General features: G+C 39.9%; 1 protein-coding gene across 1 annotated transcript in view; it reads left to right on the top strand.

Moving 5' to 3' along the window:
* Nucleotides 1-12270, top strand: part of MDFIC (MyoD family inhibitor domain containing) — an 85974-nt gene that overhangs the window by 41147 nt on the left and 32557 nt on the right. Inside the window, 1 exon segment of the mRNA XM_040644081.1 lies at nucleotides 11485-11760. Coding sequence (XP_040500015.1) covers nucleotides 11485-11760 — 276 coding nt within the window.

The raw sequence follows: 12270 nt of genomic DNA, 5'->3' as shown, positions 1-12270 counted from the left end.
CTCTCAGGAATAGCTATGCTGACACCAGAAGAAAGTGGCTGATGTTGGATGGATCAAGGTTAGGCGTCCACTGTGGTCCAGTCCTTGCTTGGCCCCCACACATTTATTCTGTGTGTGTACACACAGACACTTTTGTTTCGGTGCATATGATTTCACAGTATTCTTAATGAGATCCAATTAGCCTTTGAACAAACATACATGTACTAAGCCTCTCCCTAACGAGAGACAAATCAACGTTCCGTTCAGATGACACATCTAGAGCTGGTGTCATGTCATTATTCCACAGATCTCTGGGTGATCTTCATTCCTCCTTTGAGATGGTTCAGAAATGTGACCTCAGTCAAATTTGGAGTTAGCGCCTCATGATCTTGCAACATCTGTTTTACATGCGGCTGTGTGATGGTGAAGGGAGTATAGAATGGCTGCGGTGTCACGGCTCAAGTATGGTACAGGCCTGGGGAATATCCATACCCCTGGTTGGGGGCAGTACAGAAGCATCTCTTCATTGAGTTTCTCCCTTACCTTGGCCTGGGTTCTGCAGGCAGCGGATGTGCTACTCCAGGATTCTCTGCTAAGATTTCCCCTGTCGGGTGTCCTTCGTGGCCACAACTGAGAAGGGCTTCGGGGAGGATTCCCTTATAGGGGCCTTAGCAGTTCTCTTTGTGTTGTTAACAAGGACTTAGATTCAGGGATTGCCTTAGGGTGGAACTGTCACAAGTCTTTATTTGCTAAGCTAGAGATTCTTCCAGCAATATAATTTCTTTAACATCTGGGCTCATTGCTTATCCGTACCCTTTCTAGGGAGGAGGTGGGGGAAGACTTCGAGTTCTGGTAACTGGCATCAAAAGTTGTGTTGCATAATGATCTTTGACTCTGGTCCCTTGACTTGCCGCTTCTCTTTTTGAGCTCTGGTCTCCATCTGTCTCTGTGTAGTAGCCTGCTGTCACTAGCATTACTTCTGTGGGTGGTGAGGCTTCACCCCAGCGGCTGCTCCTTCCCCAGACTGTATCCCTTGTGAACGAGTTACGTGAACTCCTGTGGGGGCAGTGCGTGTGGGAGGTACCTGGCGGAGTCTGCGGTTTCAGGCTTCCCAGTTCTCGCTCTCCTCCCCGGTCCGTCCTTCAGCCTGGTGTGTACCTCATCAGCACACTGAATTTTGACCGAACACGTAATTTAGCTGCTGAATTTCAGCTCCCGTATCTGACTATCCGAACTTCAGTGGTCTCCCCTCACTGGCCGCTAGGGCCGCTGCTTAGGTTGTTCGCCTGTGAATTGCACAAGGGCACGTGGAGGCCAAAATCCAGCCCTTGCTCTAATCACTGAGGCCTGCGCTCAGGCAAGGAAGGCTTGTGAAATTGGTCTGTGCAGAGGGGAGCACCTTTTTGGATTTACACACTAGCAAGTTCATTTGCGTGTTGCTAGCTTTGTCTGTGTTGTTTGCAGGGAAGAATAGCTCTCTTTTTCCCCCCCAGTTGGCTTTTACCGCGGCCAGTTAGAATGGGTTTGTTGTTTTCTTGTAGCAGCTACTGAAAGCCACAGGAAGTCCAATATATTAATATATGAGGAGTTTTCTGCAGCGTACCCCAAAGCTCCAGCCTCAGTACGCATGTGATCCATGTTCCAAGAACTGATGGCACCTTATTTTTTATTATATGTTAGCATACAGTACATCATTAGTTTTTGATGTAGTGCTCCATGATTCATTGTTTGCGTATAACACCCAGCGCTCCATGCAATACGTGCCCTCCTTACTACCCATGATGGCACCTTATTTTAACTAGCTCCTTTGCCACCGGTTCATAGTGACGACTGATTTTCTGTGTTAGGATGTATTGATCCTCATCCTCCCCATTCTTGGCTTTACGTAGGTGATGGCACGTTTTAACAGCCTACCTTGATGCCGGTTTTTATATTTGATCAGTTGTTGATTTCAAGTTTTTTTAACTTGTATCCTTGCTTGACTGGAGAGCTCTTGTCCCGTGGGGGAAGGCTAAAGGCTCCCCAAGGCAGGGTTGGGTCTAGGACCTGTATCAGAAGCCAGTTCTGGGTCTATCCAAGTGTGTCAACGTGTATCTCAAGTTGAAACCTTGGAGTGCTGGGTGCTTCGTAATGAGAGGTCTTCCATGCTTTGTGGTCCTTGAAAGCTGTAATCAGTATGTAAAGTCTCAGGATGAGTTCCGAAGTTTCAGATATTTTGGGGTTTGGTGTAATCTTTCCTTAGTTGTTACACTAATTTTACTGCAGTATATGTTGTTTGATGTTGTTAAAATATTGCTGACATGTTTAAGATCTGTGAATGTGTCCTATCCCATCGTGAAAATCAGGTGCTTTCAAAGTGATTACTTACAAAAACAGGTATTAATAATTTTTTAAAGCTTTTCCTATAAACCTGTGGCAAAATGCCAGCAAGGTCAAAGAAATATTTAACTTATGGTCTGAAGATTGAAATATGAGTCGTTGCTATCTGATACTTGTCTTCCTATTGTTCTGAGAATCCAGAGGAAAGCTATTTGTTAAAACTTAACACAGTAACAGTAGGACTTTTCTGGCTTCTGCTTGCCCACCCACTAATTGTTTTTTTAAAAAACAAAAGAAATGCCTTTTATAACTTAAAAAAAATAAAATTTCAGTATGTAAAATAGATGTTTGGAAGATTGTAACTTTGTGCTATCTTTTTATTCCTATGTTTTCTGTCATCTAAAAATTCTGCTTAAGTTATTTATTTTCTATAAAATATAAATATACATGCATTTATTTAGGTATATATTATACAGTTATAAATAACTATAAGCAGAGGTCACTTTATCAGTTGAATCAAATGATGGAAATACCTGTTGAGTCCGAGAACAAAGGGATACCATAAGCAAACAGGGGTCCCATCTTCACTGTGGGATTATATCAGAAGACAATATGATCTTTTAAAATAAAAATAAAGCTGGTAGATAACAATCCATAAGGAAACCTGCTAACTTAAACTGAAAAATATTCTGTTCTCAAATGTAGGAGTGGTAGGCTCATATTAGCCATGTACGTTAACTAGAAACTGTGACGTGCAAGAGTGGGCATGAAGTCAGGCCGAATTTGTCATTCATTTGGGAATAGAAGCAAGCATTCAAGAAAAGCTACAGTTGGAGGGAATATAATAAAAATTTTGTGTTGTTCATTGGTTTACTGCTGGGGGCTTTTTAATAAAATGTGCAAATCTTAAAAGAAAATGCTGATTATTTTTCTTCATAATCCTTATATTTTAGTATATTTTTCAATCAGGTCATTATTTTTCTGAAAAATGAAAGATCACGTTTGTGTATTTTTTTTTTTTGGAAACCTGTTTATTTCTAAAAAGGTTTTGTGTTGATTTATAGGGAGGAACAAAAACCCCTAGTAACAGAATAAAAAATAAAAGCCAAAGAGTAAATCAGAAAGAAATGACAGGAAAATTTTGTAGGGAAGAGAAAAGCAATGGTATGAAACTGGTAAGTGTTAAACCTGTCCATACATGAGATCCATGAGGATCTGTCCCTTTTTCTGATTTTACCAGTGAAGGCCCTGGTGCCTAGGGGGATGAAGTAATTTCTCAAGCTCACAGAACTGGGAAGTCCTTACTTTAGAATTCAAACCCTGGTGGATCTCGCTCAAAGCCTATGCCCTTCCCTCCATCTGCAGATGCTGGTGTCTGATGGAGGAAAACGGTAGCAATTGTGCACAAATTGCTCCTGATAGAAAGGTGACCAACTTGTCCTGATTCACTTGGGACTGTCCTGGTTTTAAAACTAAAAGTTCTGCATCCCAGCACCTCCCCTTAGTCCTGACCACACGAGATGGTTGGTCACTACTAGATTTCCTGCCAGCCGTGGTGAAGATACAAATTGTCTTCGAATGGCGGGGCGATCCTGGGGTCCTTTTCCTACAGGACGGCATGTGCATGGTTATCCCTCAGTCAGGGTCAGCTTCTACATTGTGAGGCTCACCTGCTGTCTTCTAAGAGAACCATAGGCTGTGCATTTGGCGGTGGTCTTTGTACTGCTACGAATGTACTGTTGCTTTCTCTCTAGTGAAATGTGGCATCTTTTGGGTCATATGTGCTAGGGGCAGTTCACGTGTAAGTGTATATAATGTGCATCGTTGTTCACAGGACTTGATAGGAGCTGTTAGTGTTTTATAACAGTCCCAGCATTAATCCCATGGCTAAATAGAAGTTTCTTTCTTATGGAACAGTATAGGATGAGCATTCCAGGTCAGTGAGAGGCTCTCCTCCCTGCTGCCCCGCAGATTCCTTCTGTTTGGTTTCTCCAGCATGCCTAAGATACTTCCCTCTGCTGTGGTCAAAGCTGGGTTGCTGGCAAGTGCAAGAAAGAAAGTATAGAGGACACACCCCAGGCTGAGGCCTAGGCCTGGAAGTGGCAGAAACAATTTCTGCGCTCACTCTCTCAGAGTGAACATGGATACATGGCTGAACTGAACTGAACTGCCAGGAAGACTGGGGAAATGGTTAGCCAAGAGCCCAGGACAAAGGGGAGCATGGATTTTGGGGAAAAGCTAGCAGTCCTCCCTTTTTCAGGCTCTGCTGAAAGATGTTTAAGTATTTTCTTAATGTTCTTTACCAAATGAAGACAATGATTGAGTCTCCAAACAACTTCTGAAGTTTTATCCTTTTGTTTGGGAAGAAGTCTTTGCCACCCCTGCCACTGATTACTGATGACTTCTGTTAAAAACGCTTTCATCATAAGACAGTCCTCTCTATCCCGTGTGTTCTGAGTCATGTAGACAGAATTTGATTGGGATTCTCAAAGTGATCAGTGTTCCCAAAAGGTCACAGTTTCAAAATATATTTCACCATGTTAATATATACATTAAATAAAATGAAGACGTAATAGGTGATGAAGAAGTTCAGAGGCTCAAGAGATAAATAACATTTTTCAGATATGCCCTTGGAGGGGAACCGAGGAAACAGGTAGAAAACGCCAGGGGCTCCCAGACTGTGGAAGTGTTGGGGTGCAGGCTCTTTCTAGGGTACACCGAGGAAGGCTTGCATCAAGCTGAGGAACAGAGTTGGCCATTAGCACATTTATTTTACTTGATTTTAGCCTAAATTTACATTAGAACAAATAAATATTGTTTTATCACAGTAGTGCATCTTGAAGTGATTTTTAAGCTGTATGTTATACATACTTATAATAAAACCATGTGTTATTCGTATATATAATCTCTTACCATTTTAGTGTGTGTGTGTGTGCGTGTGCGCGCGTGTGTCTCTGTCTCAGAGTGGCCACGGGGTAGCGTAATACTGTGCACCCAGTAAAAGCTGTAACTATCTCTGTGAAGAGTAAATTCCGTTCATACCAAGTCATCCCCCGGCAGTATTCTATTTGATAATTTCGTTACAGTTTTAAATTCTAAGCATTTAAATTTTCTTTGTATGTGTACAACCACCATTTAAACTGGGTACATGGTATGAGAATTCTTTTGCAATTTTATTAAATCTGATTTGTGAAAGAGACCAGGGACTGAAGATGACTTGCACATGCTAATAGATTATAGGCTATAACAAAGTGTTGCTTTATATTGCCACTCCAGTAGCCGCGGTTTCAAGTGGAGTTATTACTGGCTACACTATCACCCAGGTTTTTTTTTTTTTTTAATTATCAAAAGAAGTTCATGCTATTGATTCATTACTCCCATATTTATTATTCTTATTGAAAATCACTAGATTTAATTCTGTTGGTTTCCTTCCTGATTGAAAACATTTGAACCCAGAAAGCACAGTATTTCTTAAGACATTTGTAACTATTCATCACGGATATGAAAATTACAATCATGCGGCATTGTGTGAGCCATGATTTAAAAAAAAAAAAAAATTCTTTACACATACGGTAAGCGGGTGACCAGTGCTATCCAGGTTTGAAGATGCTGAATGTTCATATAACGGGTATTTGAAATTTTGATGTGTATTGCATTCGTTACTGAATATCAAGAATACATTTTTTTGCTCATATAGAGTAAGTTTAAAATGGGGTCTTTTGTGGAAGCACCCATCCTGTTTAGAATGATATAACAGATGCTGAATGTTCACGTATCAAACAAAATGCCAGCTTTCTGTAGAAAAGAGGTGTCAAAAAGTTTCTTTGTACCTTTAACGCATGTGATTATGTAGTACAAAATGCAGAGTTTGTAAAATTTCTTGAATATACAGGCAAAAAAATGAATTATTCAAAACAACTCATAAGTTCTACATTCTATTGTCCCTTTATAACGCAGGCAGAAGATAGCAGTGCGCTCCCAATAGAGCTGAATTTGCACAAGTTACACCTCTGAAAATGCCAGATGGTCTATGGTCTACTTTTGAGAGCTGTCACATATGTAAAGATTTGAAAAAAGAAAGACAGCTGAATGAGAGCAGTGGATCATTAAAGGGAGAGTGAGGGTCCCTAGGCATCACTTGTGTTTTAAGAAGCATTGTGTCGCTCCCATATTAGTGTGCTTTTTTTTTTTAAAGCCATACACAACTTTTACACAATAAGGAAAAGAAATCTGTTTAAAGCCAAGTAGTTGGGTTTAATCAGTGAGATGTTTTTGTTCTTCATTTGAGAATAAAATCATGTTTCCGACTTGGTTTTTTTATAATTTTACCGTAAGATTCAAGTCACACCCATGAAAAATTAGCAGTGAAGTTAAAATAAATGTTAAGATAGATAATCTGTCTAGGGTTTATCCAGTTTTAATTTGACTTACACACTGCATGTATCTGACCAAATCCTAAAACTAAGAAATTGTGTTAATGTTAAAAATCCGGCGTAAAGAAATAATACTCGGTTGTTACCTGACCATAATACAAACTGTAGGAAAATAATTAGGTGACAGTGAAACAAAAATGAATGTACTATCATTTATCTGCCAACAGAAATAGATATCATTTTGAAGATTGAAATGTAGATAAATCATTAAGGATATGTTTGAATACCACTCCAGCCATACCCAGTAATTTGCAAATAGTCAATTTTGATAGCAGAAAAAGGTCAGATCTGTCAGTTTGAGAATTTGGTGGCAAGACATAGTTGTCTTTTACCACCTTTATTTTTATTTATTGAGAATGTGTAACTATGACATGGTAATTTTAAATTTACCTTGGATTATGGACTATGACAGCACATTTTTGATTGATAAGAAGGAGCCTTAGCATTGGTCAGTTGGACATTTCAATTGAACCAAGCTCTCAGATTGCTTGAAATATTCTTTTCAGAGAAAAACTGGCCCAAAACATTGCATTTATTTGGTGAGATTACTGGTAAGTGCTCTGAAAAGAACACCAAATTAGGTTTAACTGTCTTCTTTGGCTTCCCGTTAAATACATATGCATAACTATCTGTGTTCAATAGCAGTCATTAGGATGTCATTCTAGTTGATACAAGAAGCTACAGGAACAGAGATTAATCTCTAGATCAGATGACTGCACACCCATAAGAAATAGATTTCCTTTTGCAGGTGCCTTGTCCATTTTTGTTATGAGAAGGTCGTATATAGCTGCTAAACAGAGAAGTAACCTTTTTTTTTTTTTTTTTTCATCAGGAGTAAGGAGAAAACCAAAATATTTTGATATATTTTCACACCATTACTTTGTGGTATTCCCAAATATTTAATTTTTAGATAATAGTTCTCCTTTATCACTGAAGAACTGAAAAACTGTATGAGGAGTTCATAGGTTAGTTTAATAAATCAGGTATTAATGGTAACAGATTTGGTAGGGAAGGGTGCTTTTGTTTGTAGAGTACAGAAATGAATGTCTTTTTTCTTGAAATATAAACAGTCATGAGTAGACTGTTTTGATAGTTAAGATGTTTTTCTTCAAGAGACATAGAATATGGAACAAGAATGGAAGTAAACAGTGTGTGCTAAACACATACTCAAATGCAAACTGTCTTCTTTGTCAAAAATATGTACCATTTTGGCTAATCCCCAGATCACAGATAATCAGGCCCTTTTAGACATTGTCAATGCCATGTATAATTGTTAAGCTTTGCATGCAATACTTTTTCTAAATTGAATTCTTAGTATTCAGATTTAATTTACATTTCATAACTGTTCATAATCATACATGGAAAAGAAGACTAATTAAAACAGCAGTTTTTTATTTTGAAATTCCAGGAAATTATAAAATAGTAAAATTTTGGCAAGGAGTGGTTTTTGTTCTTTCTGTTGTTTTTGCTGAAGTGCTATGATTGATAGCTTTGCTTAGGGGATACTCAATTAATGTGAATGTTGATTTTAATAATCTCATTACTTAACCAGTGTAAACAAATAACATTTTGGGGAGAGAGGAGTCAGGACTCTTAAGCTGCAAAAACTAGAATCCATTTTGGCTGATTTAAATAGAAAAAAAAATGTATTAGTGATGTAGTTTTGGAATAGTGGTGAGGTTTGGTAGGGTGCGGTCCAGAGCCAATGGCCCAGAAAGAATTCTTGAGACATCTTTGGTGCAAAAAAGGTGGTCTTATTAAAGCACGGGGATAGGACCCATGGGCAGAAAGAGCTGCTGCACCGAGGTTGTGAGGTGCAGCTGCTTACATACTTGGGAGTTGGGGGCAGGGAAGAAGGGAGGTTTTCAAAAGAACTTTCTTATGCTAAAGAGGAGATGTATAAGGGGCGCCTGGGTGGCACAGCGGTTAAGCGTCTGCCTTCGACTCAGGGCGTGATCCCGGCGTTATGGGATCGAGCCCCACATCAGGCTCCTCCGCTGGGAGCCTGCTTCTTCCTCTCCCACTCCCCCTGCTTGTGTTCCCTCTCTTGCTGGCTGTCTCTATCTCTGTCGAATAAATAAATAAAATCTTAAAAAAAAAAAAAAAAGAGATGTATAAGATCCGGGAGGCCTGGCCATTGTCAAGTTAAGGTGGTTTTCCCCTCTAGTAAGGCATTAATATCGAGACAGTTGGGAGCTTCCTGGAGGAATGTCACACGTATCCCCGCCCTGAGTGGGGGCAGGGGGGCGGGGATGTTGCAGGGTGTGTGGCTTGTGCTCCGTCCTGAGCTAGCCTTCTCCTCCCTCATTATCAGCACACAGACCCTCCCAGGAGTTACACAGCTAAGATCATCCACATCCATTCAGTGGGGCTTCTCTGTCGAAAACCCCACTGCTGCACCATGAGCCCACGGTCTGCTAGGGAGTGGATATCAGACACTGCACCCCCCTGCCAAGACCAATAAACACCTGCATTGCTTGTGCTGAGAGTTCCACCTCCCCGGTGTGGCTGCAGTCTTGCTTTGGCCACTGCTGCATACAAGTCATCCTGGTGCTTGGTAGGACTTAGGCCACATACCTGTCCCCTAGCTGCAGAGGAGTGGAAGAATGGGATAGAGGAATTGACCAAAAATCTGTGAGGGTGTTCAGAAATTCCAGGCAGCCCAAATGATAGTCATCCTGCTTTTTTATGATTCATTGTCCAAAGAATCAAATTTGTTCCTCCTTAGTACCATGGTATTAAGTCTCTTATACTCTTTTTAAAGATTTTATTTATTTATTTGAGAGTGCCCCTGCACACAAGAGAGCAGGAGCAGGGGGGGGGTGGGAGAGGGAGAAGCAGACTCCCTGCTGAGCAGGGAGCCCCAGGGGCTGATCCCAGGACGCTGGGGTCATGACCTGAGCTGAAACCAAAAGTCCTATGCTTAACTGCGCCACCCAGGCACCCTCTTATATGTTTTTTCAATCTGAAATGTTTGGCTTTTCATATATAGACAATTTAATGCATCTGTAATTTATCTCTGTAAGGTACATATGCACTTAGGTGTGCAAACACACATATTTGGAGCTCTATTTTTTCCCTGGTTGTTTGTGCCTGGACCCACCACACATGGCTTTAGTTCCTGGAGTTTCTTAGAAGACTATATATGTACTAAGTCAAGTTCTGCAACCCTCTTTTACTTCCTTAAAATTGCTTTAGTGATTCTTGGTTACTTTTCCTTACAAATTTTTGGATCAGCTTCTCAAGTTCCATGTAAAAGCTTGTTGGAAATTTTATGGAAATTACACTAAATAAATAAATTGGGGAGAATTAATATTTACTCTACATTTAGTAGGGTTTTATGTCCTTATGTTCTGTGATTTTTTGCCATAAAATCTCAGCCCATTTTTGCTCTAGCTTAATTCTTAGATACTGATGGGAGGTTTGGGGGGGCCTTTTCTTTTTTCTTTATTTTTTTTTTTGATATGGTAAAGAGTTCATTTTTTCTTGTATATTTGCTGTTTGGTTACTGTTGGCATAGAGGAAATTTGTTGATTTTAATGTGGTTGATTTTGTATATATCTTGTTAAATTCTTAGTGTTTCAGGGTTTGTAGTCTCCTAAATTTCCCCTAGAACATTCAATTTAGGTATGCATCTCAAAAATATTTTTATTCAGACCTATTAATTTTTTTTTCATGTTGTATCGCTTTCACCAGTACCTTCAGTGTAATGTCGAATAAGAGGGGTGAAGCTGGGCCGCGTTTTCTTGGTCCTGACCTAAATGGGAGCATTTCTGAAGTGCTGACTTTTAATTTCAGCAGATGTGTTTTATCAGATTAAGGAAGCTCTCTTCTATTCCCTTTTCATAGGTGGTTTATTTTTATATCAAATTAAAAAATAAAGATAGAAAAGGTTTTCTCCAGGACTTAAAATGAAATCGAAAGGGTGCCTGGCTGGCTCAGTCGGAAGAACATGCGACTCTTGATCTCGGCGTCATGAGTTGGAGCCCCACATTGGGTGGAGAGATTACTTAAATTATTTAAGTGAAATGAAATTGAAGACAACTGTATTTCTTTCTGTATTGTCCAGCTTTGATACTTGGATTCATTGTTCTTTTCCTTTTATCTCAAAAGATGATTACATATTTTATCCCATTATCAGGGATATTGAGATAATAGTGCCATGTGTCTAGCACTCAAAAGAGGGACCCCGTACATAGAAAACAAACACTTACTGTTGAATGAGTGTGGAATAACTTTTTGAGATTTCCAACTTAAATTTTCTTAAAAATTAACAAAGCAGTCTTTTCTACTGTTTTTATATTCCTTGTGTAAAGTCACTTTTGATGACCCTGTCCCACTTGCCCTTTTTAACTAATTTTGTTCTCTCTGTGTCCATGTTTATTAATATTTCCTTTTTCCTTTTTTTTTTAAGATTTTATTTATTTATTTGACAGAGAGCAAGAGAGCACAAGCAGGGGGAGCCGCAGGGAGAAGGGAGAAGGAGACTCCCCGCTGAGCAGGGAGCCTAATGTGGGGCTTGATTCCAGGACCCTGGGATCATGACCTGAGCCCCAGGCAGATGCTTAAGCAACTGAGCCACCCAGGCGCCCTTCCTTTTTTTCTTTATCTCCATTGTGTAGAACCATGGGTAAAGCCCAGAAGAAAAAAAAAGTCTGGACATTCTTCTGAATATATTTTGGGACTTTCCTGTATATATTTTGATGATTTTCAAATATTTTTTTTAACTGAATCAACTTTTCCTGTTGTTTAGCCCAACCCCAGCGCTTGCCTCAGCTTCCAACGTGCTCACAGGAACCAAGTGAGGAAGAAACCATCAAGATAAAGAACGGCCACCCAAGTCTGAGCAATGGAAATGGAATTCACCACGGGGCCAAACATGTATCTGCAGATAATCGAAGACTTTCAGCACCTGTTTCTCACAAAATGCATAGAAAAATTCAGTCCAGCTTGTCTGTAAACAGCGATATCAGTAAGAAGAGTAAAGTAAATGCTGTCTTTTCCCAAAAGACAGGCTCTTCACCTGAAGGTAAGTTGGAGATACGTGCTTATTTTATTTGACCGGATGTAAAATCATATTCACCAATAACTACTTGATCAAGCCAACATGAATGAAGAATCTTGCTTATCTTTCAGACAAGTAGGAATTTTGGTAAAATGCAACCTCTCCCAAGGGAAATGCAGGCTAGGAAAGAAGTGCCAGCAGCTGACATCCTGCTTTAGATGATTATCTTCTAGAGTGAGGAGTCATTACATTAAATAGAACCAGTATACTGTTTTTAATACCATGTTTAAAAATCTGATTGCAGTAAGCTGGTGATGGATGCATGTATATTCTCTGTCCCTGGTTCGTGCGGTTATTCTGTGGTTCAGAGAGAAGATGACCTGCTTGTTGTCTTGCAAATGAGTTCTTAAATATGCAACACTAAAATGAGAAAAAGATTTGGTGATCCTCATGTTGTTGCCAGAGAGTGGGCCAGGTGATCTCTGTGGCTTCACTGGCTCGCATCTTCCAGCCCCCGCTCTGCCCCGCCCCCCC

Source organism: Ursus maritimus, unplaced genomic scaffold (genome assembly GCF_017311325.1).
Source record: "Ursus maritimus isolate PB19 unplaced genomic scaffold, ASM1731132v1 scaffold_3, whole genome shotgun sequence".
NCBI classification, from domain to species: Eukaryota; Metazoa; Chordata; class Mammalia; order Carnivora; family Ursidae; genus Ursus; species Ursus maritimus.
The sequence above is the reverse complement of the archived record's forward strand: the minus strand, read 5'-3'. Positions and strand labels throughout refer to the sequence as shown.